The sequence below is a fragment of the Ochotona curzoniae genome, unplaced genomic scaffold (genome assembly GCF_017591425.1).
Source record: "Ochotona curzoniae isolate NIBS_2020 unplaced genomic scaffold, NIBS_Ocur_1.0 scaffold_3223, whole genome shotgun sequence".
NCBI classification, from domain to species: Eukaryota; Metazoa; Chordata; class Mammalia; order Lagomorpha; family Ochotonidae; genus Ochotona; species Ochotona curzoniae.
The window spans coordinates 636684-664542 of NW_024467108.1; the positions used below are offsets into that span (position 1 = coordinate 636684).

Here is a 27859-nt window from a genome sequence, read left to right on the forward strand (position 1 = left end):
GTCAGAAGTATCATGACACAGTCGCTGAGGTCCAGAGAACAAGAGGTTAACGTGGGCGTGCCTTTTTTTTTTTTTTTCACCCCTAACCCAGGGAAAGGTCCCGCTGTGCCTCTACGGAGCCTTTTGCCCAAACCTCCCCAGACTCCTCCCCGTCCTAGCATCCTAGCTTCACTTCCTCTTCCTGCCTCCCCCTCCTCCGGATGTTTACTTTCGTATCTCTATGTTCCCGGACTCCTTTCGTCCTTGGCAACTCCTTTGCTGAGGTTACACTCCAGGTTTGGTGAGTGAATCCTGCCCACACCAGCCCCTGGCAGGCCTTCACCCTTCCCCAGTGGCGTCTGAGGGTGTCCAGGTGGGTTTTGTGGAGGACAGAAGTTGGAAAGCTTTGGAGTGACGCTGCTTGTGCTTGGGTGAGTTTGATGTGATTTCCAGAAAGGGAGGAAGAGTTCTAATTTGTAGGCGCCTTGCCACCTAGTCGTGACTGCGGAACACCAGGAAGAGACAGCTTTAAAAGGACGGGACCCCCGCAGAGCTCCTTTCCTGCAGGAACCATCACAGTCCTGGCCCAGTCAGCTTGCCCCTCAGCTTGCTTCAGAGTCACAGTCAGCTCTTCCTCTAACAAGGGCAAAGGAGGGATCTTTGGAGACTTAGCGGTTTCATGCTGCGAGGGCAATTTTCTGGTTTTCTTCCTGACTCATCCCAGCCTGGTGAGTGTTTGGGCATGATTGCGGCCACCCTGCCCCAACTCTGCAAGGAGCACCTCGGACTGCCTTGCCCAGAGCAACAGCGAGTGAGGGTAGCTGGGCCTCTCACAAGCACCTGAGAACCTAGTCTGTTCAGACTGGAATAGTAGATGTGGGCCCACATTTCTCCTCCCTCTTTGGCCTTGGCTGGACAGAGGGTGTTCCCAGCACGGAATCTGTGGAATTCCTCATTTGGGTTATTGGGGCTGAAAGCTCTCCTGAGGCAGGGCGGGGCAGGTGCCTCCAATGGCCCTCGGGCGGCCTGGACCCACCTAGCTAGGTTGTTCTTGTTCCTGCAACAAGACTTTTGAGATGCAAATACTAGTCCCTGTGTAGGCGTGCTTCTATATTTGTTTGCTCATTCAGACCGGAAATCCCTGGGTCTTTTTTCTCTTTCCCTTCATCCCTTCTCATACTGTAGGCCAGTGTCTAACTTACCATCTGACAGATTGCCTTTTCCTGCATTTTATCTATTTCAAACAAATTTTATCCCCTTTTTTCCTATTTCTGTGAAGGATCCATTGGAATTTTGATAGGGATTGCACTGAACTCCTTTTCATTTTATTTTATGGACATTTTAATAGTATTAATTCTCTCAGTCCTTGGTTACAGTATATCTTTACATGTTTGTGTGTCTTCTTCATAACTTTTACTAGTGTTTTATAGTTTACAGTGTGATACTCGTTCATATTTCATTAAAGTTATTCCTAATTGTTTTCATTTTGATGCTGTAAAAATGAGATGTTATTTACGTGGCTTCTGCTTCAGGTAGACTGTATATGTGCCTAGAAGTGTGACTGATTTTTTTCTTTTTTTTTTTAAGGCTGATTTATTTTTACATTTATTGGAAAGGCAGATTAACAGAGAGGAGATACAGAGAGGAATCTGTCTGCTGCTTTACTCCCCAGGAGGCAGTGAAGGCTGGAGCTGAGACAATCCAAAGCTGGGACCCAGGGGATTCCCACCAAGCTCTGGGCCATCCTCGACTGCCATTCCAGGCCACAAGGAGGGAGCTGGATGGGAAGTGGAGCTGCTGGGATTAGAACTGGTACCCATACTTCCCCAGTTAGACCTTTGCTCCAGCTCCTACTTTTCCTCTTCAAAAACCCCTAGTTAACCTGCTTAGGGGGCAGAGCAACTGATTTTACAGAATTGAGTCTTCTCACTTCCCTGTAGTTAGTCTATCAAAGGAGTTGTGTATTTTGCTTGTTTACTTGGGGAATAAAACACACTGTTTTCTTAATACATTTTTATTTAAAAGAATTTATTTCTGTTCTGACATGTATCAAATCTTCTGTTTATGTTAAGTTTGTGCTTTTTCTAGATGCATGAGTTATAGTGTCAGCTTACTTTTTAAAGTCTTTTTAAATGTAGACTTTTATTGTGGTCAACATCCCTCTTTTTTTTTTATTGTTAATGACATTGTATTATGTGATACAGTTTTATAGGTACTGAGATAACACCCCTCTTAATACTACTTTTGTAACCTGTAGATTTTAGTATATTGTGTCTCTATTGAACATATCTTAACATATTTTTAATTTTCCGTTTGACTTCTTTCCTGATGGTTCAGGTTTATATATCTGTGCTTTTCCCAAACCTTCTACTATTGACTTCCAGCATTACACTCCTGGAGTTGTGATAGATAATTTGTATCTTTTCAGTATTGAGTTTGTGAAGACTTTATGCCTTAATGAAATGTATCTGTTCACTGTAAAATTTCTTGTGTTCTGTAAAAGATTAATGTCTGTTGTCCTTTGGGATAAAATGTTTTGTATAAAACTCTAAGAATCATTTAGTTTGCAGTAGTTTGCCTCAGTCATCCTTATCGAGTTGTAGGTTTTATTTGCGTGAATGATCATTCTTCTTTTTAATTAATTAATTAATTTTTCGTGATACAATTTGTTAAGCTTAGAGATTTCCCTCCCACTCTCCTTAACAAGTCTATCATTCTTCTGTTACAGTTTATCATGAAATTGTAGGAATGGACAGTGGCAAAAGGTCCAACATTCTGTTGTCAGGATGTAGATAACAGTTGATTTGATTGGGAGTCCGTCTTTTAGATCATTTTATCTTGTATTGCAGAAACCAGGATAATGCAGTACTCTTGGCACTGCCCACAGTTCATCCTGTTCCTCCTCTGTTAACATTTGTCTCATTGACTTTAGTACTCCAATTTGGTGCATGCTTGCATATTGCAGTTGTGCTGCCTTCTTCAGGAATAGAGTTTTCTTGTTATCTGATGATTTTCCTTGTGTGTGAGCAGGGGTGACTAGGCAGGAAGGTGAGGTGGGAGTAAGAGAGGTGGAATCACAGTGTGTGCTGGCCCTCGGCTCACACATCTGTCTATCCCAGGTGTCTGCTGTCTCATGACTTGCTTTTGTCTTATCTGGGATCGGGAATGAGGAGACACCATGATAGATAGCCACATTCCTTTTCTTTTAGCTTTGTCCTTTCGCTTTTGTGTTTTAATGTTTAGGCCTTGGCCAAGCCTTGATTTTTACAGTCAGTATCCTTCTTATGCCTACCTTTTTTACTCTGTTCCTTTTAACATGCCCTATGCTGCAGGAATCTGTGAGCAAAGGAACCTCAGAAGTAGTAGGATCCTGGAAATGGCTTCTGTGGCTTCAGCAGTGTTGGAAAACATGAAGGAAGAGGTAATGTGCCCCATCTGCCTGGAGCTCCTAGTAGAACCCCAAAGTCTAGACTGTGGCCACAGCTTCTGCTCTGCTTGCATTACTGGAAACTATAAATCCTCGGTAGCCAAGAACGTGGAGAGCAGGTGTCCTGTGTGCCGAATCAGTTACCAGCTAGAGAGCCTGCGTCCTAATCGTCATGTGGCCAACATAATAGAGAGGATCAAGGAATTGCAATTGAACTCAGAAGAGGAACAGAAGGTAGACCTCTGTGCACAACACCAAGAGAAACTCCTCCTGTTCTGTAAGGAGGATGGCAAACTCATTTGCTGGCTTTGTGAGCGCTCTCAGAAGCATCGTGGTCACCACACATTTCTTGTTGAAGACGTTGTGCAGGAGTACCAGGTAAGAGATTCATATGGAGGAAATAAGGGGCAGGAAGGGCATTTCATGGGAAATTACGCTGCATATGGCTTATGTTATCATCAAAAAACTAAGGCCTGTGCAGAGATCTGCTAATCAGGTACTTACTGTCCAAGGCTTAAATGCCACCTTGGTGCACTCCTGGCAGTTATAATAGATAAATCCAGAGGATGTGCTCATGGACAGGAATAAATATTTTTGTACCTTATGCCATGTGTGTATGCATAGAGATTTTGGTGCCCGAGGAAAAGCTTTGGTCATCCTTTTAGGCAGGGGAGTCATGGGTAAGGTGAAGTTGGAGATCGTTCTTTGCTGTGAGAAGAATTTGCTGTGTTGAAAACGAGTCAAGGGAAGGCTTGGGAAGGAGATGCTGACTTGCGCTGCCTGAGCCTTCAAGAACACATTTAGCATCTCAGGTTTTCTTCTAACCTGTGGATTCTCATAGGCAACCTCAGAGTCACAGGAAACTAGTCGTTTCTGACATTGACCTGATTTGGTCTCTGCTTATCCTGGGCAAGGCTCCGGCAGAGCTGCTAGGCTGACCGATGTGATTCCTTTCTTGCAGGAGAAGCTGCAGGAAGCTCTGAAGAAGCTGATGAAAGAACAAGAGGAATCTGAGAAGTTGAAAGCTGGCGTGCAAGAGGAGATCACTTCCTGGAAGGCAAGAGGAGACCTTTCTCAGGAGTCAGCAGAAATGGGGACTGTGTTGGACTGGTTAAAAGACTTCCTTTTCTTTGTTCTTTGATGGTTGATAAGAAATTATTGTATTTGTCTCTGGTAATATGCTAGACAACTTTCTTATAGTGATTCAGAAATATTTTCTTGCATCAGGGTTGGACTTGGTCATGGTACCTAAAGAGGACTGTTTTGGAAAGTCACGCAGGGGGAGCACTGGGAAAAATATGCTTTTCCTAGAGTGCCTTTTCTGGGCCTGGCATGGTAGCCTAGTGGCTAAATGTGCTGGGATACCATATGCATACCAGTTCTAATCCCAGCAGCTCCACTTCCATCCAGCTCCCTGCTTGTAGCCTGAAAACCTAGTCAAGGACGGCCCAAAGCCTTGGGACCCTGCACTTACATGGGAGACCCGGATGAAGCTCCTGGCTTCAGATTGGCTCATCTCTAGTCAGTGCGGCCACTTGGGGAGTGAATCAATGGAAGATCTTCCTCTCTGTATATCTGATTTTCAATAGAAATAAATAAATCTTTATTTAAAAAAAAAAAGAAAGAATGCCTCTTCTGCTTCTGTCTCTCTTTCTGAGTGCCTGTCTCATTTCTGATTCCTGCAGGATCAAATCCAGAGTGAGAGACTAGCTATTGAAGCAGAGTTTCAACAACTGAAAGACATTCTGGATTCTATGGAGCAGGATGAGCTGCAGAAGCTGAAGGAAGAGGAAGAGCATATTCTGAATAGCCTGACAGAGTCTGAGAGTCAGCTGACCCAGCAGAGCCAACTGTTGCAAAATCTCGTCTCAGAAGCGAAGATTTACTTGATGAGGCCATCAATTGAGATGCTGCAGGTAACACTTGGAAGGAGGTCCCAGCATCTGAGATTCCGAAAAAGATGACAATATTTCCTTGTCTTCGGTGATTCTGTGGTCTTCTGTGATTTCCATGATACTTGTGGAATTCTGTAGTTCTCCTTCAGTGGATCAATGCAGAGACTGTAAGAATTACTGCGTTGTGCAGAGCAAGGGAAATTCCATTTTTCTGAGTTTATCAAGTACAATGAAACTTTTGACATTGGAGAAAAAATGTCAGTTCCCTCAGCTGAGGGGCAAAGAAGGAGAGATTGGGAGAGCCTACCCATCCATAGGTTCAAACATCCACAAGGGTTGTGGTTTGGCCAGGACAAACGAGAGTGGGAATTTGATTGAACTCTTACATGGGTTTCAGAAATCTGATTACTGTTGCATCCCAGGTTCTACATGAACAGGATGCGAGGGTAAAGATTTGGGCCTGGGAAGAAGGTGGCTGCACCCCAGGCTAAACACCTTCTGCTAGTCAGTGATGCTTAAGAGGTGCCCGTGCTCTGTCATCCACGTTAGATACCTTTTCATTACTCAGATTGATCACAGACAAGGGATTTGATGTATTGACAAAACTTTTTTTGTTATAGTGTGGGAGTGAGTTTAGACATTTTTCCCCACTTTATTGTTTCTTATCAATTTGGAAAGGGCCAGGGCTGTCCTGGCTGAAGCCCAGAACTCCATCCTGGTCTCCCACATGGGTGGAAGTGACCCAAATACATGAGCCAACTTCTATTCCTTTTACCTATCCACTATCAGGGAGCTAGATTAGAAATTAAATAGCTAGGAGATGGTACCACCCCCCCCCCATTAGAATGTCACCTTTAATCCTTACCATTTATACCACAATCTTTCCTGACTTAGATACATCTACAGTGTGGCTGTCCTATGGAGGAGGACTATGTGTGGGAAGAATGTGTAATTTAAATTAAAGATAAAAGATATGGGAGGGGGGATGTTGTGTGTTGATGGTGTCTGTCTATGTTTTGGGATGCTGACAACCTCACCTGATCCTGCTCAGATCATTATCTTGAGTCTTACACTTTCAGTACACCGGGGCAGGTGGGAGTGTGATGAAGCATTGCAAGTGTGTAGAACCTATGATTAACTCATGTTTTGCTTTTTTGTCCCTAGGATGTGAATGACATCATTGACAGGTATGTTTGAGCCCAGGGCTGGTCCTTTGCTGCTGTGAGAAGAGGTTTTTGTAGGCAGTAGAATTAGCTGGGATTGATTAAAACAAAAACCTGCCGTGGAGAAGGCAGATTTAGATGCATGATACTCTAAATTTCTGCTGATATTTCACAGTTTGAATATCCTGTGACTATGTAGAATATTAGGTTCAATTGGAGAATTTAGGCAGTGGGAAGTCATGATGTTGTGTCAGTGTTAAAGAGAAGATATTTTAATATCAGACCTCTGTGTCATCCTTGTGACATTTTCTTCTTGTTCCTCAAGATAGGTCTGGTTCTGCACAAAAACAGGTTTTTTTTTTTTTTTTTTTTTTTCCTTTGGATACCCAAAGATGTCCAAGATAAAGATCTTGTATATTTACATTTTTTTTCTTCTGGGAATGGAAGTGATCGAGTGGTCTATTTGAATAATCAAAACCGGATTGTATCTCTGGGAGTTTGGGAGCCCATGCAAACTCTTGGTCCATCTTAGTCATTACTTTCTTTAGGTGAAAAGCGGGGAAAGTTGTCATCTTTGGGTCTAAAATTACTCTCTTCCATCGAGGTTTCTGAGTTTTCCCAAGCACATGGAGTTCATATGAGTATCAGTTTGGTGTTTATCATCTGTGCTTTGTCCCATGCTCCCAGTTATCACCCCGATAGTGCTGTGTTTCAGGTGTTACCTGAGGGCCATGCTCCATTTGGAATGTTCTGTGTAGATGTTGGACATCTCTAGATAAGAGGCTGAACTTGACAGGTCTACAACTTCCAGGAGCCAGGTTCTGCAGCCTCACATTCTGTTGCCTGAAACCTGGGCATGGATTCTACCATATATTAAGATTTTTTTTTCAGGTGCTAAAATTTTGTTTCATATTTGTCCTGAAGTCTGTAATTCATCATCATCTGCTATGAATGTCAGTATGCACAGTTGAAGTTTATTGTTTCCTTTTAGAAAAAAGAAACAGATTCTGAGACGTCAAAACCTGTCCCAGTTCACACTGCAGTAGGTGGGAAACTGAACTTCAGTAATGGAGCGTATCTCCTCTGCCTTCTCAAGACTGTCAAGGGAGAGTGTCCAAATGCATTACTGGAGTAAAACGATAGGAAGTCAATGACAGGGCAATGCTGGAGCTGAAGTGTTTTTTTCATTTATCAGGACTGAGACCTTCACTCTGCAGAAGCCAAAAACTTTTCTGCAGGAACAGAGGAAACCATTTGAAGCTCAGTATCTGAAAAAGTGGATGCAGAATTATAAAGGTGAGGAAAGGCAGTTCAAGCTGTCTGGCTGTGAGCTCCTGGTAGGTGGAGGCTGCTAAGTGGGAAGCAGGGTTGATTTGTAGGTACGGGCTGAGAAAGGGGAGGATGGGTGTTGTGTGTTGATGTGATCTTATATTGGGGAACCCTCAGGAGCCTGGTTCATCCTTCCTTACCAGCTCCATCATGGTCTCTTCTTCTCCCCTAACTAGAAGAACAAGTGGATCTCAGTGAGTTTTCTTGCTTACATCTGGTATTGTGATTTTTGTCGTTTCAGAGCTGACAGATGCCGAGCACTACTGGGGTAAGGAGATTTCACAGTATCAGAAGCCACCCTATTACCATCTTTTTTTCTTCCTGTTACCATCTTTCAGAATTTTGCATTCTTGTAGGTTTCAAGTTTTGCCTCTTTCTCACACCTCTGATCTTCCTCCCAGTCCAAACTCTCAAGTATTTCTGAATTTTTTCTTAAGCATGACAAAATATAGGTAGATCATATCCCTAATCTGACACTGTCATTTCTCTACAGCTCACGTGACATTGACTCCAAGCAACAATCCAAATATTGTCATTTCTGAGAATAAGAGAAGATTAGAGTACATCAAGTTACCCCATGAAAATAACTCTGGAAGTATGTTTCTAATTTCACTGCCTCCAGTTGTTACAAGGCCTTACCCTAAAGGCATCCTGGGCCACCCAGCTTTCACATCAGGGAAAAATTACTGGGAGGTAGATGTGTCTGAGAAAACTGCCTGGACTCTCGGGGTCTATCAACCAAAGTTAGGCCCAACACAAACGCCGCTCTTTCCTCAACAAGGTTCAAAATACAAACCTGTACGTGGCTACTGGGTCATAGGATTACGGGGTCAGTCTCATGTTTTTTACGAGGAAAAACCCATTTTCGAGACCTTGACAACTCCTTCCTGTCGCATTGGGGTTTTCCTCGACTATGAGGCTGGCACTGTCTCCTTTTTCAGTGTTATACACCCAATATATCTCATCTATAGATTCTCTGGGTGTATTTTTTCTGATAAAGTTTATCCATATTTCAATCCTATGCAGTGTCAAATACCCATGACGCTGTACCCATGACTTCTGTGTCATTCCCCAATTTGGTGCAGTATCTCTCACTGTGGGGTACATGTCTTACATCAGAACACATTCTTGCCATTTTAATGACCTTTTCTTTTGAAGATGTCTAGTTTTTTCATTTGAATGTCTTTTATTCACTAAAAGAAATGGCTTCTAATAATATGCACCTGGTTTGTTTTCAAAATTATTTCCTCTACTTTTAGAAATACAATAATTTGATTAAACACATTATTTTTATTTTTAGCAAACTGCAAACAAGTTGTCTAATTAAAGATTGTTATCAAATTCACAGCCATGTTATCTCCTTTTTTTTTTCAATATTCTGTTTTATTGGAACTCTCTAGCCATGTTTATTATATAAAGTATTCTTTTAAGGCCTTATTTGCCAGGTTGAAGCAGGAGTCTGGCATTCCATCAGCTTTCTTACGTGTGTGTAGAGGGCCCAGAACTTGAGCCATCTTCCTCTACTTTCCCAGGTGAAATAGCCTGGAGCTGGAACAGAAGTGGATTAGCCATCCTTCCCATTGTCGCACATATTAGATGTCAGGGCTGCAGGCCACACTTTAACCTACTGCACCACATTGCTTACCCCTCCATTCATTTTTAAATTCAGGTCCAAATTCTATTAAGCAAAGTAGTACAAGATGAGACAGTAGTTCTACTCTGGAGTTTTAATGCAAGTGTAGGTAAGTGTTCTGTTTCTCTAGCCTCACTGTCGTTGTGGCCAAAGGATGTGGGAATTTTCCGGAATGAAGGAGGGAAGCAGTGTTCTACTTCACTGAGGCAGGAGGGGGTGTTGCTGGGGTCGATCTTCTAGTAGGGATTGGTGGGTTTTGTATCAATATTTTTCTTCCATGTTATTTACTTTGTTGTGGGCTGGGAAAAGATGTGAGCTGTTTAATCGAGCAGCATCTCTTCCCAACCATGGTTAACCATAGGAATTTCGTAGTTATTTGTCCTTGGATGAGCTTTTGTTTAGAGAAGGAATTCAAAAGTGAGCATTCCAGTAAGCGTGTGTGTGTGTGTGTGTGTGTGTGTGTGTGTGTGTGTGTTGGGGGTAGGGGGTGCCTATATGTACATTATTTATTTATTTAATTTTTATTAGAAAGTCAGATTTCCAAAGAAGCAACAAAGGTCTTCTGTCTGCTAGTTGGCTCCCTAAGTGGCTGCAACATCCAGAGCTGAGTTGTTTTGAAGACAGAAGCTTCCTCCTGGTCTCCCACGTGGATGCAGGGTCCCAAGGCTTTGGGCCATTCTCCACTGCTTTCTCAGGCTGCAGGCAGAGAGCTGGAAGGGAAGTGGTGCAGCCAGGATATGAACCAGTGTCTGATGGGATCCCAGCGTATGAGGGTGAGGACTAAGTAACTGCTTGGACCTGTGTAAACTCCTTTTTCTGAATATTCATATCTAGGAACTTTGGGGAAATAATCACTGAATTTTCTCCTTGTTAACACCCATTGATATGATGATAGAATGAATCTTCTATTTAACCAGGAATACTACTTACCCCTCTATATTACGTTATTCACCGGCGATTTTCCATGGATATTCTTCTGAACTGTTCAGTCACCTCCTTCAGAATGAAGGAGTTACAGGGAAATAAAGAAGGCAAATTTAAACAATGGTTATATTCAGTTTTAAAAAATAGGTTTCTGGCCTCAGAAATGAAGATATTAATGAAAAAGAAAATGAAACCCTTAGTTGCTCATGGCTGTGGTCTGTGTTGTCAAGAAAAGCCTAGGAAAAATATCTTTGGAGTCTAAAAGTGCAGTGGACACAAACTACGGATTGTTCTCTGGCTTTCACCTTATCACTAAACCTCTGAGTAGCAAACATACTAGTTTGTGTTATGATATTTTAGTATTGTGCTGAGCTATGAATTGGGCATATGTGCGAACACAGTGGAGTTCATGAAGGGTATCTGAAGCATCTTAAGGCTTAAGGACCTTTCATTTTCAGGATCATGCTTGGACTGTGTGCAGGTGGTGATAACTTCAAGTCATTCCCAGTTGGTGATCACTAGTTTTTCAATGTGGGAACTGACAAGAGGTCAAGATCTACACCCATTTGTATGATAATTCAGTGAACAACTTACATTTTACACAAGTATGCTGTTTGTGGTCTCTTCATCCCGATGTCTAATCTTACCATGGTGTCCATTGCCAGGTCATGTTCATGTCAGTATTGAAAATCTCTGTCCCAGTTTTGAATAAATATGGAATCTGATGTTAAAAATCTTGAGTCAGAGAAATGTACATCCATGTCAAAGACGATGGAGATTTTGATTTCTTTTTTTAAGAAAAAGCACTTGCCTTATTATTCTCTTAAGATTGTCATTGATTGAATGAGACCTATCTCCTTTTAGGAGATGAATCTGTTTTACTCAAAGTTTGGTGGTTTAGGCCTAAAGGTCATCTATAATGAAGTTCATATTAACAGCCTAGTGTTTAACCAAATATCCTGGCATTCTGTAGCTCAGCAAAGTTAATGTGAAAATTAGTTTGATTCCAGTTTCATTCATGCCAGTTTACCCACCTTCAACTTGGTAGCCATAAACATCTTCTTAAATGACACCTATTGCAAGTGAAGATAGAAACTCGGGCATACTTACACCTAGTGTGTTGCACTGTATTGCCGATGCACACTGTCTCTGTCTGCAGGTGAAACTGAAGGTCTCTGGAGGTCTCTTTGATACGTTATAATTTACCTGATATGCTGTTAGGTCCTTATTGCTTAAATACTGTGACATGAGTGGATACATTTTGTATCACTTGATGAGACAAAGATGTAAATGTCTTCTATAAATGCACAAAAGACATACTTTTTTAGGCAGATTTACAGAGAGGGGAGACAGAAAGGTCTTACACTTACAAGTTCACTTCCCGAAGGCCACAATGCCCACAGCAGAGCCCATCTAAAAAACAAAGAGTGAGAAGCTTTTTCTGGGTCTCCCACATGGGTAATGGGTCCCAAGACATTGGACCATACTCTGCTACTTTCCCAGGCCACAAGCAAGGAGCTGGATGGGAAGTGGAGCAGCCAGGACGGGAACCAGTGCCAGTATGGGCCACTGGTGCTTGGAGGTGAAGAATTAGGCAGCTGAGCCAGTGCAGCAGCCAATTACACACTTAATAATTGTGGTCCTCATTTCTGTAGCTTGCTGTGTAGGACAGCTGGTCTTTGTAACTACTCACTCTAACACTAGCTCCCTTGTTTTTTAGTTGTGAGATAACCCAAACTCTGAAGGGTCTTTGCACTTACTAGTACTACCTGGGTTTGCATTAGTCTGTGCAGCCTGCCATAACAAAGTGCAGTATTTTAAGTCCATGAGGACTAGAATTTCAATGTCAGGGTGCCAGCAAGACTTGTTCTCAGAGCAGTTTCTCTATTGTGTTGTCTTACTTTTTTTTTTTTTTTAAGATTTATTCTTATTGGAAAGTCAGATATACAAAAAGGAGGAGAGACAGAGAGGATGATCTGTCCATCGATTCAATTCCCAAGCAACCACAACGGCTGCAGCTGTAGCAATCCAAAACCCTTTGAATTCATGTGGAAAGTGGGTTCATTTTCACTATCTTGATGACCTCATGTTCCTTGGAGGGTCCATCTCCACATACAGCCACAGTGCATTTCAGCATTTAAGATATGGGGGATATGATAAGGGGAACATATACATTAAGTCCTTGTAAGGAGAATTGAAGTTTTCTAGTGACTTTAAACACAGGACATGGTAATAGTAAGAAATGTACCAAATGACTGTCTTTATTCCAGAAGTATTACTCCATACCTCCACTGGGATAACAGTTTAGTACTCTCTGGGGCCAAGATCTATCACTCCCAACCACCACAGTAACTCCTTTTGCTTCTTAATTCAGAGGCATTTTGGTCCTAAAATGGGCAGATCATATTGTTGTCTTTCAGTTGAGTGGAATCCCTATTCTATTGGTGAAAACATGCCTTTCTTTGGAACTATGCCATCAGACCATCACATTACAAGCCAGGAAGCAAAATTTTGCAAATGCATCAACAGGGTTAATAGTGAGATATGGGCACAGGCACTGTGTCACAGCAGGTTAAGGCACTATGCTAGGTTGGCAATTTGAGTTCCAGCCACTGTACTTCTGATCTAGCTTTCTGACAAAGCAGTGGACAACAGCCCAGTGGAAGCACCAAGGGCTCTGTGTTCTATGCAAGACACCAACATGGAGTTCTGGGGACCTGAATGTTTGTGTCCATATGGAAGCTTTCTGTCATTCTGCCTTTCAAATAAGTAAACATTTTTAAATGTGTGTTGTACAACTCCATCTCTACCATTTAATTCTCAGACTGTGAGTCCTCGCCCTCTGATATGGTGCTGTGTGTGCCTTCATCTTGTGAGGCCCATTAACTACTCCATTCACATTAAAGAGTTCATGAACATGGACACATAGTTACACTTCAGCTGTTGTGAAGCAAATTCCTTGATCAAGAGTGGTTCTGTGTGTAATGAAATGTTCTGCTTGTTCACTGACAGTAGTTAGCAGGAGTCATTATGTGTGGGAGGTAAATCTGTATCTGGAAGAAATGTGTATTCCAGTGAAAACAAAGCGGTCTCCCTTTCATGATGGGAGAAGTCCAGTGCTGTTACTAGACCAATAGGGTGTTAGTCCATGGTTAAAAAAAAATAGCCCTGGGCCTGGCGCGGTGGCGCAAGTGGTTAAGGTCCTCGCCTTGAACACGCCCCGGGATCCCATATGGGCGCCGGTTCTAATCCTGGCAGCTTCACTTCCCATCCAGCTCCCTGCCTGTGGCCTGGGAAAGCAGTGGAGGATGACCCAAAGCTTTGGGACCCTGCACCCGTGCGGGAGACCTGGAATAGGCTCCTGGCTTCGGATCGGCATAGCATCGGTCGTTGTGCTCACTTTGGGAGTGATTCATCAGAGGGAAGATCTTCCTGTGTGTCTCACCTCTCTGTATATCTGCCTTTCCAATAAAAATAAAATAAATCTTTAAAAAAAAAAAATAGCCCTGCGCAATAGCCAAGTGGCTAAAGTCCTTGTCTTCCTCGCACCTGTATCCCATATAGGCACCAGCTCTAATCCTAGCAGCCCTGCTTTCCATCCAGCTCCCTGCTTGTGGCCTGGGAAAGCAGTCAAGGACAGCCCAAAGCCTTGGGACCCTATACCTGTGTGGGAGACCCGGAAGAAGCTCCTGGCTCCTGGTTTCAGATCATCTTAGCTCTGGCCATTGTGTTCACTTGGGGAGTGAATCTCTGGATAGAAGATCTTCCTCTGTGTCTCTCCTTCTCTCTTTATATCTGAACTTTGCAATACAAAATCTATAATTCTTCAAAAAAATTCCATCAACCCTGAGTTCATACTTCTATGTAAAAATCTAGATCAGGTGAGTGGGACTTGTGGCATGATTCAACTTGAGGCAAACTTCTTCAACTATGAAACTCTTAAAACGAGTCTATTGCAGTGGCCAACTGGTAAAGTCCTCACCTTGTACACACCGGGATCCTGTATGGGCGCTGGTTCTAATCCAGGCAGCCCCACTGCCCACTCAGCTCCCTAAATGAGGTCTGGGAAAGCAGTCGAGGATGGTCCAAAGGCTTGGGACTCTACACCCACATGGGAAACCCGGAAGAGGCTCCAGGCTCCTGGTTTCAGATCAGTACAGCTCCTGCTGTTGCAGCTGCCTAGGGAATGAATGAACGGATGGAAGACTTTCCTGTTTGTCTCTCCTCCTCTATGTATATCTGACTTTTCAATAAAAATGATTAAGTTTTTTATTTATTATTTAAATAATCTTACTTAGTTGATTAGGGCACAAAGGGTCAAGGGCTACAGGAAAGTGGGTAAGACCATTGTTTCCACACTAATACCATTTTTTTCCCTGTATCTGGGTCAGGGGAGAAACAAAAGGAAAAGCCCCACCCAGCTTACCACCCATTCCAGGTTCCCAATGTGGGGCACACTCCGAGGATCCTGCTCAAGCAATTTTGATAGTTCTACACTTCTGAATTGTTGCCAATCTCGCTGCTCCAATCGCGATGAAACCTATTCAGAATCCACTGGCCAACATAGTCTCTTCATGATTGGGGTTCTGAGATCAGCAGTTCAGATGGAGAGATCTCCAAAGAAACTTCATGTGTGATGATTCCAAACCTGATTCTTGTGTGAGTTTGCCAGTACAGGGTCTGGTACAGTCCGTCACCCCAATCAACTTATGCACATGCTGGTCATTGCAATTGCTGGATCAGTTCTGTTTCCAGCCCTGTCTTCCACTTGCCTATTCCATCTTACATCTACCCAGGTTCTCCAGAGCACCAGATTGTGCTGGAGTCTAGCCCAGCTTGGTGCGCCCAGCCCAGTCCACATTTGTGCATAAGGAGATTGCAGCCATATCCAGACCAGAACACAGCTCCCACTCCAGCCCCTGCACCCTCCCATGGGAATCCCAACCCTGCAAGGGTGTACTCTCACAGCTCCCCAACCGAGTCTATTCCCAGCCCTAGATTGTGCGCGTGTCAGTGGGTGCTCTGACCCAGTTGGCTTAACCCCTCACCTGCCTCAGCCTTTCCCTTCGATGCTGTGCCATAGTATCCCTGCCTGGTGAAGACAAGTTGGAACCTAGGTTGGAATGACATGTGCTCCAACCTGATTTCTTTTCTTTTTTGTGAGTTGAAGTTTTCTTAGCCCTGCCGTGTCTGCCTCCTTCCAGTTTCAGCTTGGCTCACCCCATATCCTATTTTAGGATGCACCTTTGGGTGGTGCTGCCTTGCCCATATTGCCATGTTGCCATCGATTCTTTTACCCATAAGTGATGGCAAATGCCATGGTCACTCCTAGCTTAGCCCATCGCCACCCCAGCTTGTGAGCTAACCTGTGGAACTTATATTTCCACAGTGTTGGGCCCACACTTTCCCTACAGAGTTTACACCAAACCAAGTTCTCTCACATGCTGGTTAGTGTCTTGACCCTGCCAAATGTGACCAGTCCACTATTCACCCAGTCCACTATTCCACCACCCAGTCACGTAATGGTACCTAGCTCTGTCAGACAGGCCTGCATCCATAGCTTTGGTGTGGACTGGTGTGTAGTAGTCAGTGATGCTCTGTGCTAACAGCCCATCTTAGGATTCCTAATTTGGCTAGTGAATCAGTCTGGCCCAAATAGATCTTATGGACACTCCCCTCCAAATCATCAGGTCTCAGTCCCCGAGCTTGCCTGAAAGTTTCATGACCCTGTTACTGGGAATCACCAAGAATTTGTCTGTCACCTACACTAAAGCTAGCCTTATTCATGGGTGTCCCTAAGCAGCGGTTTCACATCCTAAAAACCCCAGAGCTCACTGGTGGGTAGCCAGCAGGTAGAGCCTGGCACCATTTGGTGCACTGGCCGCCCAAAGCCAAGGACTCAGTCACTGCTTTTCGGCAGTGGCTTTGGCCCGAGTCCCCAGCCTTGGATCCGGCCAGGCAGGGGCACCCCCACCCCCCCAGCCACCACACTGCAAGGATCTGCAAGCCACTCCCAACCCCAAGGCCCCGACCCTGATTAAACATTAAAAAAAAAAAAAGAAAGAAAGAAACTCTTAAGACAACAACAGTAGAACAGGTATAGAATGAAAATTCCCAATCCAAAATGAAAGGTTTGGGAGGATGAGACAAGAAATCTCAAAACCTGTCATGGCAAATTCTGTGTGAAGTCCTGAGTGTTGTCTTTTACTAGATTTCACTTGCCTGTAAATCTGCTCTGGTGATGGCTGGACCCACTATGGTAATCCTGGTTGCAGACCTGCCAGGGACTTTGGCTCATCCCTTCACCCCTGGGAGCAGCCTTTGGCCCTGGCGCCTGGGCCTCAGACTGAGGAGATGGCCTAGTCTTAGATCTGTTCCCCCTGGGTACATGAATGCAATGCCATTGTGTTGATTCTGCGTCACTTGGAGGTTAAGTCTGTTGTTGAAGTATAACCTATGCTTGATGGTCTGATGTCCTGTAGAACATCAGACATGGAGTATCCTGCATGTTTGGGATCTCCCTTTGTCCACTTGCATTCTAGAAGGCAGTGTTCCTGCTGGTATAGGATTTTTTTTCTTTCTTAATTAATTAAATTTGTATGTTGTGTCTTTCAGTTTACTGTTTACGGCAAATTGACATTTAATTTAATTGGCTAATGGCACTGCAGCATGCTCAGGTTTGACTCCTAACTCCAGCTCCTGGTTCCAGTTTCTTGCTAATGGAGATCATGTGATGGCTCAAGGAATTGGTTCCATATGGGAGAATTGGGTTGAGTTTGCTACTCCAGACTTTCGCACAGTGTGTTTTCAACCACGTGTAACTTTTTCAGGACAGAACCAGCAGATGAGAGCTCTGAAATATTCTATCAGTCAGTTTGTGTTTCCTTCTCTAAAATCATATCATGAAGTAGGGGCCAATTTAATAGAAAGTTATTATAATTATAAACACAAGTATACACACACACACATATATAATATATAAATAGCTTCAAACATATCTAAATACATGCAGCATGTATTACAGACCTGAATAGAGAAATTGGCAGCAGTGAAACCAAAGCAGAGAATTTCATTATATCACTCAAAATGATAAATAGGAAATACAGACAGAAAATCAGTAACTGGAACATTACAGGCCAAATGAACCTCAAACATACTAAGAAGTTTCCATGCAAAATAAGTGCAGGCATAACAGTCCAATTGGTCATTTCAAATGAAGGTCACAAGCAGATGTTAACAAAGTTAAGATGATTACAATTGTCCAAGTGCACTTTCTGAACAGAATAGCATCAAAGCAGAAATCAGTAACACAAGAAAATAGGAAAATTCACAAAAAGAGTATGGAAACTAAGCCTGTTCTTACATAATCATTGGTTTAAAGAGGACAAAAAAGGGGGGCATTTAAAAATATTTTGAGACAAAACAGAAGCACACACCAATGATTAGGGTTTCAGTAAAAGCAGTAGAAGTAATGTTTATAAAAATTGATGCTAGAGCTAGCATTTGGTGTAGCAGTGAAACAACTGCACGGGACAGGGTGTCCACGTGCCACAGAAGAATTCCTGTGCTCAGCTTACATGCATCCTGGGAACAGGAGGACAATGGCTTATGTGTTTGGATCCTTAGCCTCTCCTCCCCCATATGGGTGAGCTACATGAGCTTCCAGGCACCTGGCTCAGGGTTGGCTTTGGAGGCCATTTGTAATGATATAGTGGATGGACCATATCTATCTGCCTTTCACATAAATGATATTTAAAAATAAACACCATCCTTAAAAAGGGAGGACATCACATCTCAAGAAACTAGAAGACCAAGCCAAGACCAACGATAATACAACGAAGAAAATAATAAAGATGAGGGCAGAAATTAAAAAGAAACTAAGAAAAAGCTAAAAAGGATTGGGATCTTGCAAAGATACAGGAGGCAAGCCTTTACACTAAAGCAAGAGTATAAAACACATATAAGTAAAAAGAATTGAAGCATTATGCTGAGCAGTTGTATGCCAACAAACTAAATCATATAGAAAAAATGGACAAATTCCTGGAAATATGTATGAGCTGCCAAAGGAGAGGCAAGATTATGTAGAAAACAAATGAATAACAAATAAGGATGTTAAGTCAATAATCATAAACCATCCAACACTGGAAACATTAGAACTAGATGGCTTGATGATTGAATTCTACCATAAATTAAAACAGCAATTGATCCTCCCTAAATTACTTCAAAAAATATAGGAACGCACACATGTTATGGACCACTATCACCCCATACCAAAACAATCACTGTAAAAATATAAGCTGGAGGTCAACATAAATGTACAATCTCCAGGAAAATACTAACAAGCTAAATTCAGCAACACACTAAAAGAATTATACACCAGGACCAAGTGGTATCTGTTATTGAACAATGTAATTGTCAGATAAACAAAATGACAGGACAATGTAATTGTTGGGTTTAAAATTGAGAGGGAACCAAAACCAAGATCATTTCTTTAATGGTAGAAAAGGCACTTGGCAAAGACCAAGATCCACTTATTTAATTATTTTATTTTTTCATGATACAGTTCCATAGCTCTAGAATTCCCCAGACTCCGCCTCCTCAAATCCTCTCCCTCGCACTAATTTCCCCTATATTGTTACAGTAGTATAGTCCTTCATAAATGGTTGTTAAGTCCATCATTCTGCTATTTAAGTGAATCCTGACATTGCAGGTATGGACAATGGCAGAGTCCAACATCCTATTGTCAAGATATATTCAACAGTCCGCCTTAGATTTGAAAGTAGAGATGCATACTGCATTGTATCTTCACATCTGGATATGATAGTCTCTATTACACAGTTACTATATATTCTGTTAAATGAAAATCCATAAAATAAAACCAACAACAAAAAGAAAAATAGAACATTCACAACATGAAATTAAATAATATGCTCCTGGTTGACCAATGTGTCGGCGAAGAAGTGAAAATCAAAAACCTTCTCTTTTTTTTAGATTTATTTATTTATTGGAAAGTCAGATATACAGAGAGGAGGAGAGACAGAGAGGAAGATCTTCCGTCCGATGATTCACTCCGCAAGTGAGCGCAACAGCCGATGCTAGGCCGACCTGAAGCCAGGATCCAGGAACTTCTTCCGGGTATCCCACACGGATGCAGGGTCCCAAGGCTTTGGGCTTACTTTCCCAGGCCACAAGCAGGGAGCTGGATGGGAAGTGGGGCCGCCAGGATTAGAACCGACACCCATATGGGATCCTGGCGCATTCAAGGCGAGGACTTTAGCTGCTAAGCCACGCCACCGGACCCTCAAAAACCTTCTTGAAGAAAATGATGACATATGTGATTAAACAACAACAAACCCAAAAACCTCAACAAATTAGGTATAGTTAGAACTTAACACAATAGATCATGTAGGAAAATTCCAGAGTTGACATAATCAATGGAGGAAAACTTGAAATTTTTCTTCTAAGATCTGTTACAAGACAAGCATGCTCACCATCACCACTGTTACATAGTAGTGGAATTCCTAATCAAAGAAATTAAGCAAGAAAGTGAGAAGGAAATACAGACATTCAAATTGGAATGGAAGAACTAATATTGAATGTGTTTGCAGGAGACATAATCATATTTATCAAAAGCCCCAAGGATTCAGCAAAAAATGTTGTAGCAAATAAACCCATTGAATAAATTTACAAGATAAAAAAACCAACATATAGAAATCAGTTTCGGTACTATGCATAAACAGTGAACCATTCAAAAAGAAATTAAGAGGCACCATGCACAGCAGCCAAAAATAAATACATAAAATACTAGCAAATGTAACCAGATAAGTGGAAAACGTGTCTTGAAAATTATCAATATTTATTGAAATAAATTAATGAAGACAAAGATGCCTTGAAAGACACCTCATGTTCATGGAATAGAAGAATTTATGTTTAAATATCCATCTTACCCGAAGTATTCTATAGATACAGTTAATTTCCTTTAACAAGATTAATAATGTTCTTTAAAGAAATAAGAAGCAGTTGTAAAATTCACAGAAGAATCCAAATAGCCACAGAAGTCTTGATCAAGAAAAAAGAAATGTGGAGGACACCATACTACATTATCTTAACTAGTACAATGGAATTATTGTCATCAAAACAACGTAAACAAAAGTATGAGCCCTAAACCAAACCAAACAAACACAAGTACCAATGGGAGAGATTAGAGTCCAGGAGAACAAAAGTCCATGTAGGAAGGGCTAAGTGATCTTTAGACAAAAATTTCAAGAACACAAGATTCAAAAAGAATTCTTATCCCAATGTGTCCAAGTGTTTTCTTTATGTTTTCTTCTAGTATCTTCTGTTTCAGAGTTTACATTTTTTTTTAAGATTTTTTTTTCTTTTTTTATTGCAAAGTCAGATACAGAGAGGAGGAGAGACGGAGAGGAAGATCTTCTGTCCGATGATTCACTTCCCAAGTGAGCGCAACGGCCGGTGCTATGCCGATCTGAAGCCAGGAGCCAGGAACTTCTTTCAGGTCTTCAACATGGGTGCAGGGCCCCAAGGCTTTGGGCCAACCTCAACTGCTTTCCTAGGCCACAAGCAGGGAGCTGGATGGTAAGTGGGGCCTCGGGGATTAGAACTGGTGCCTATATGGGCGAGGACTTTAGCTGCTAGGCCACAGTGTTGGGCCTCCAGAGTTTACATAAGTTTCAAGTTCATTTTTTATAAATTATGGTAGCTTGGGTCTACTTTCATTCGTTAGTGTATGTATATCCAATTTTATCAGCACCATTTATTGAAAAGACTGTCTTTTTTTCCCCAACGTATGTTCATAGAACATAGATCAAGTATCAGTTGGTTATAGATGTGAGTTTATTTTTAGGATCTTTATTCTATCTAGGGGTCTGTTTATATACCAATACACTTTAAAAAAAAAAAGATGTATTTATTTTTATCAGAAACACAAAGTTACAGAGTGAAGGAGAGACAGAAAAAAATCTTCCATCTGCTGGTTCACTCCTTGAAGGGTCACCATGGCCAGGGCTGAGCTGATCCCAAGCCAGGTGCCAGGAACTTCCTCCGGGTCTCCCATGTGGGTGCAGGGTCCCAAGGCTTTGGGCCGTCCTCCGCTGCTTCCCATCCTGCTCCCTGCTTGTGGTCTGGGAAAGCAGACGAGGACTGGGATGTGGGGAGGAATGACATCATCTTCTTCCAAAGTGTTTTGTGTTCTTCGTATTTTCTCTTTGTACTTTCCTCACACTTAGAAAAAAAAATTGTATTGAATAATTATTTCCCCCTCCACTCCTCTCCTTTTTAAAAGCTTTGGTTCATTTGGAAAAGGCTTTTAATGCTTTCTTGTTGGCTTTACATTTTAAAGATAGTTGAAGGCTGCAGAAGACTTACAATTGCTTCCTTTAATTTGAATTTAAAGTTGCCAAAACTAACATTGTAGTCAATTTTTTTTAACACTATTATACACTATACAAGACACACTGATATCTTTGTTCATGGTTGTATTTTTACAAAACCTGATGGAGGTATCACAAGAATGCAAAGTTACAGACGAATACTTCTTTAAAGCAGAGACAAAAACAAAACCTAAACAATGCATTAACCAAAACAAGTCTAATGCTCCATACGATGAACAGGAGTTTATTTCACGAATTTGTGGTAGATTAAACAATTGAAACAAATCAATGTACTTGGTCACAACAAAACAAACGTGGCAAACACCAGCATAATAACAGAGGAAAATCTGTAGAATTTAGTGTTGCATTCAGTACAAAGCCTCATAGCAAACGAACAGAAGAGAATTTCCTAAATCCGATTCTACTACACCAACCAAACATGTGCACCAGATGCGGTAAAGTGCTGAACATTCTCCTCGCCCATTTCAAGATCTGAAATTAATCCAGGCTGTTCATGATCACCACTGTGCGTTGCACACATGGCCTGAGTAAAACCAATACGGAAGCAGGATCTTTTCATAAGTCCCTTGCAGGTAAGCCTCAGGGTGAAGGGTTCCACTCAGGGGTGCGTAGGGGAGAGCGCAAGGTTTAAGAGTCCGGGCGCCGCAGCGTCAGGGGGACTACACAGTTGCAGGGATTAAAATAGGGACGAATGCTGGTGGGAAAGTAGTATTTTGAGAAGGTGTAGATGGGGAAGCCATGGTTTGTGACATTATAAAACGAGACAGTGCCAGCCTCATAGTCTAAGAAAACCCCAATACGGCGCGGGGGCACTGTCATGGAGAGGAGCAGGGATGGAGACGAGTCTTCGTAGGCTCTGTATTCACGTTTGTGCTGTAACCCAATCACCCAGAATCCATTCTGAGGTTGGTATCTGGAATAGGCGTTGGGCTGGGTGGCAGCCTGATGCGAAGAGCACGTAGATCCCATGGAGTGACTGCACACCCCCAGGATCCAGGCAGTCTTCTTGCTCACATCCACCTCCCAGTAATATTTTCCTGAGGAGAAGTACCGGGAGCCTAGGACACTACAGTCATAATGTTCTTCCAGACTGGAGGGCCCTGACGGCATCGTGCCCACAAATCTCACCTGTCTCCTATTTTTAGACAGGACGAGATTTAAATTAGCGGTGTGTGGATCCAGAGTCACGTCCACTGTGGAAAAGATACAAAGTCAGCAGATGAGCGGGGCTTTTGTGAGTCTTGTGACACAGAGGGAGAACCAAGGGGTGCTGGGAGGACCTGGAGCTATGTGATAGGGGACCAATATCTCAGACCCGGGAGTGTGCGACTGTATATCTGGGGACTGCAAAAAAGGGGACCAGACCATGGTTTCTACTCACCCCAGTAGCTCTGGACATCTGTCAGCTCTGCAATGATAAAAAAAAAAGTCTGTAATGTTTAACACAACTGGCGGTATCAAGCCTGATGGATCTCCCCTGATCAGGCAGGGTGCAATGGTGAGGAAATACATCCTCCACGAAGGATTAACTGCATCTTCTTTAGCACACGCTGGCCCTCACTGCAGGACGTTCCTCTTGGCCATCACTCATCAATACCAACCAACATTCCCCCTCACCTACCATTGCAAGAACTCCCCATGCAAACCCATTTTCTTTTTTCTTGACTCCTCACCTCTGAAGACTCGCAGCATCTTTTTCAGATCTGGGACTCGAAACACACTTTTCAGCTTGGTGGGGAGAGCTTGAGGCTTCCTCAGGGTCCAGAACTCACTCCTGGAGAGGACAGGCCTTATGAATCCCCCACACGGCTGGCCCTGTGCAGGTTCCTCCAATACCTGTGTCTCCTCCCTCTCAGGCCTACGGTGAACTTGAGTACTCAGTCCTGAAGACTCGGCCTCATTCTGCAAACAGCCGTGGCACTAAAGCCAAAAGACCTGGCTAGGATCGGTTTCTCACCCTCTGTGTAAATTTCAGTAAGACCCAACCCTTTGAAGGTTCCTTCTATGGGTTCTAGCCTGCTGTTGTTTCTCTGAGATCTGAAAATGCTCCATTCTTCCTCTATGTCCCAGATAGAGCATGAAATTAAGACAGACAATTACTAAGAAATACCTTGCTCCCTTTAAAAAGGTACACAGTGTGGGCCCAGCACAGTGGCCTGGTGGCTAAAGTCCTCGCTTGAACGTGCCACGATCCCATATGGGTACTGGTTCTAATCCAGGCAGCCCCATTTCCCATCCAGCTCTCTGCCTGTGGCCTGGGAAAGCAGTTGAGGACGGCCCACAGCCTTGGGTCCCTACATCCACATGGGAGGAAGAAGCTCCTGGCTTCGGATAGGCTTAGCTTCAGCTGTTGTGGTTGCTTGGGAAGTGAATTATCAGACAGAAGATCTTCTTCTCTGTCTCTCCTCCTCTCTATATGTCTGCCTTTCCAATAAAAAAAAATAGGATAAATCTTTAAAAAAAAAGTATACAACGTGCCTTATCAGACGAGACCGGGTGCGTTCAGGGTGGTATGGCCACAGACACAATGAGCCTTACAAGAGAGCTGACCCGGAGGTGCTGGAGATGGCTGCGTAGACAGAACACCAGGAATCCACTGAGCTGGCTTGGAGGTTCAGGAGAACAAAGGGCTTCCTGGCTTTCCTTCCGAGCTCACAGACCTGGGCCCTAGTTCTGCCAGAAGCCCAGAGAGAAGACACCCAGAGCAGCTCCTTAGGATGCTGTATGCGGGAACAGTGTGTGAGCTGCAAAGAGGAACCATCCTCGTCTCCAAAGCCAGAGCAAAGACCCCAGAAGGACCTAGGGCTTCCCCTTACAGGGACCTGGAGATCATCTTTAAAGATCATCTTCCTGGGTGATTTTCTAGACTACATGATAAAAAAATGTGTTCTATCTAGTGCTAGAAGAGTCATCTAAAAATAGTCATCTAAAAATCTCCAGTCTATGCTTTTGGCTGGGATTGGGACAAGTGGAAATCTGAGGACGACTACATAACACGGAGCCTAAAATGTTGATATGAGAAGCAGTTTTAAGCACAACATTTTGAACCTTCCCAGCCCTGTGAATACAGGAATCTTTTGTCAACTTAAGGGACTCCCTTTCGTTCTCCCACACGTACCTTTTCATGACATCACCCACATCCTAGGGATGAAAAAGACAAGTTAAGTCAAGGAGTAACATGATCTCAAACATGCTCTTCCTGCCACGCTGTGATGGGAATAGTTAGCACCAGTGAGAAGCCGTAAAGAATAAAAACAGAGGAAAGGCTGTCCCTAGAAAACCCTGCAAAGACAGGAAAATAACTGAATCAATCTATAAACCCTTTTACTTTTACTTGTTTTTCTAAAGATTTATAGACATCATATTGGACAGGCAGATTTACAAAGCTTTTCTGTCTGTTGGTTCACTCCCCAAGTGGCCACAATGGCTGGAGCTGAGCCAATCTGAAGTCAGGAGCCAGGAGCTTCTGGGTCTTTTATGCAGGTGCAGGGTCCCAAGGTCATCCTCTACTGTTCTCCCAGGCCACAGGCAGGGAGCTGGAATGGAAGTACAGGACACGAACTGGCGCCCATATGGGATCCCAGTGTGTGCAAGGCAAGGATGTAGCCCCAAGCTATTGTGCCAGACCCTATAAACCCCTTTATTTTCACAGTAGTATTCATATGCAAGCACGTGTGTGTGTGTGTGTGTATGTATACACATACTGTACGCACACACACAGAGGAATATTTACTTTTCTTCATTGGGATTATTTTTCATTATATTTCAGAAAAATGCAACTGAAATTGATCACTAGGACTATCAATTTAGATCAAACACCAGGATTTTACCAAATTCTAAAACATTTTATATATTTATTTCAAAGAGTCAGCGAGAGAGAGGGAGACATAGAGAAAGCTTCCATCCACTGGCCTCGACGGCCAAGGCTGGGCCAGGCCAACCAGGCTCCACGAGCTTCATCCAGGTCGGCCATGTGGGTTAAGGGGCCCGAGCACTCAGGCCATTTCCCACTGCTTTCTCAGGTACATAAACAGGCAGCGGGATTAGGAAAGCAGCCTGGAATCCAACAGTGCCCATATGGATGCTGCTCTTGCAGGCTCTCGCCTAACCTGCTATACCACAATGCCGGCCCCAGATCTTATCATTTTAAATCATGGCTGTGCTGAGGAACTTACTGATCAAGTCGTGGCTCAAGCAATTGGTTCCTGCAACCCATATGGGATAATGACTCCAGGCTAGCCATGTGTCCCGTAAAGGGGCTACTCCCTGTTGAGGGGGGGTGTTCCAGTCTTACCTGCAGCAGCTCCACTGTGGACCCCTGACAGCGACGCTCCACCTCCCAGACGAGCTCTCGCAGATGCTGGCTCTGCTGGATTAGTTGGTCCTCAGCCTCTGCTATCGTGGTCAGTCCTCTCCTCTCTTCCTCCTCCAGCTTTTTAAGTTCCCGCTGCTCTTCCCTGTCCAGGATTCTTCGCAGCTGGTTAAACTCTGTCTGGATCCGGTGCCTCTCAGGCTCTATGTGATTCTTCAGCAACAGGGAAGAGAAAGGGGTAGCTAGATTGTCAGACCAGTCTGCTCAGCACTGGCCGAGAAGGGGAAAAAATGTGGGTGGAGGCTGCAGAACCTGCTCTTCCCTTAGCCCAGGCCGTTTTATCTAGGTCTTCCAGATGCAGACTGCATCTAGACTCCTGGGTGAAGTTTTAACGTCAGTCACTCTCCCTGTCCTATCCCACATTCCCTTCCAATTTTGAGTACCAAGATAGGAAGCGTTGGCCGGTACCTAACCTTTCTTAGGAAACAAAAAGACACAAACTACATGGTAAGAACAAGAGTTATAGACTAGCAGTTGGCCCTGATGTGGTTGCTCTCCTATTGGTTATCAACAAAAGCAAAGATTTATTTTTGCTCTATTTGGAGTGGCATTCTCTCTCTCTCCCTGCTGCCTCCCCAGCCCCACACACTGGCAGTTCTCTTGCATGGGATACGGTGAAGGAAGAGGCAAAAGGCTCTTACAGTTACAATCTCAGGAGTCAGCCAGAAGGACTCCTTCAGCACCAACTCCCGCCCTGACTCCTATCCCAGGGCACCCTCGGGAGGAGGCCCTCTTGCCTTCCAGGACGCTTTCTTCTCTTTGATAACAGTTTTCAGCTTCTCCACTTCTTGTTGCTCTTTTTTTAATTTCTTCAGAGTCTCCTGGAACATCTCCTAGAAGAAAAACATTAGGTCAAGCAGCACCAAGCTTTGGACTATCTTGGAACCTGAACGAATGAAGCAGTGATGATGCTGACCCCAGGAACAGCCTATCCTGTCCCGGGAAAGTCAAAGTGTATCTTTTATGCATAAGGAATGCCAGGAAGCCTACAGGACTAGGCTGACTATCTCTCCTTCTGGGGAAGAACTGACTACAGGATTCTTGGTTTCCACGCTCACACTGCTTAACCTGGCTCTCACACACAACCCACCAAGCCCCTTCTCTGCACCTATTAACTCCCTCTACTCAATCCTGGGGAGCAGTGTAGGGCTTTCTCTAAGTTCACCCTTAATTTAAATGGGAGGGCTATAGAGGAATCCGATGAGAATAAGGATTCTATTCTTCCGTCTATTGCCAAGGATTCCGCTCCTTAATCCCCTTGCTTTTGGGGGCTCCCACCTGGTACTCCTGGGCAACCTCCTCCATGAGGAATGTGTGGTGAGTGCGGTGTTCCTGAGAGCGCTCACAGAGCCAGCAAATGAGCTTGCCATCCTCCTTACAGAAGAGCTGGAGTTTCTCGCCATGGTGTGCACAAAGACTCACACTCGACTCCTTCCTCGGGCCCAACACCACCTCCCGGACCCTCTCCACTATGTTGGCTAAATGTCGATTGGGCCGCAAGTTCTCAGACTGGTAGTTGGTCCGGCACACGGGACAGCTGCTCTGCTCTTCTTGGTTGATCATGGATTCCTCCCCATCCTCTGTGATGCAGGCTTGGCAGAAGCTGTGGCCACAGTCTATGCTCAGGGGTTCTGTCAGGAGCTGCAGGCAGATGGGGCAGGTCACTTCCTCTTGGATATCCACCAGCACTGCTGAAGTCATGGCAGCTACGACTCTCCTGGCTTCT

General features: G+C 43.6%; 2 protein-coding genes across 6 annotated transcripts; one reads left to right on the top strand and one right to left on the bottom strand.

The window, feature by feature from the left end:
- The first annotated feature begins 186 nt into the window (after window positions 1–186).
- On the top strand, window positions 187–24670 carry LOC121145225 (tripartite motif-containing protein 5-like). Of its 4 annotated transcripts, XM_040963933.1 has the most exons (10): window positions 190–280; window positions 3296–3784; window positions 4368–4463; window positions 5092–5322; window positions 6466–6488; window positions 7660–7760; window positions 8035–8061; window positions 8287–8836; window positions 12213–12216; window positions 24659–24670. In XM_040963933.1, the coding sequence occupies exons 2-10, from the start codon at window positions 3296–3298 to the stop codon at window positions 24662–24664; spliced, it is 1527 nt and encodes a 508-aa protein (XP_040819867.1). In that variant the 5' UTR covers window positions 190–280; the 3' UTR covers window positions 24665–24670. The 4 variants fall into 4 exon arrangements, with proteins under 4 accessions (XP_040819869.1, XP_040819867.1, XP_040819866.1 ...); XM_040963935.1 differs by lacking the exons at window positions 12213–12216; window positions 24659–24670 and having other exon boundaries at window positions 187–280; window positions 3312–3784; window positions 8287–9138; XM_040963932.1 differs by lacking the exons at window positions 12213–12216; window positions 24659–24670 and having other exon boundaries at window positions 8287–9138.
- On the bottom strand, window positions 21972–27859 carry LOC121145226 (tripartite motif-containing protein 6-like). 2 transcript variants are annotated; one of them, XM_040963938.1, is made up of 7 exons: window positions 27412–27859; window positions 26871–26966; window positions 26056–26274; window positions 24880–24902; window positions 23435–23535; window positions 23143–23169; window positions 21972–22954 (listed from the first exon to the last, which is right to left on the bottom strand). In XM_040963938.1, the coding sequence occupies exons 1-7, from the start codon at window positions 27832–27834 to the stop codon at window positions 22389–22391; spliced, it is 1455 nt and encodes a 484-aa protein (XP_040819872.1). In that variant the 5' UTR covers window positions 27835–27859; the 3' UTR covers window positions 21972–22388. The 2 variants fall into 2 exon arrangements, with proteins under 2 accessions (XP_040819872.1, XP_040819871.1); XM_040963937.1 differs by having other exon boundaries at window positions 26056–26286.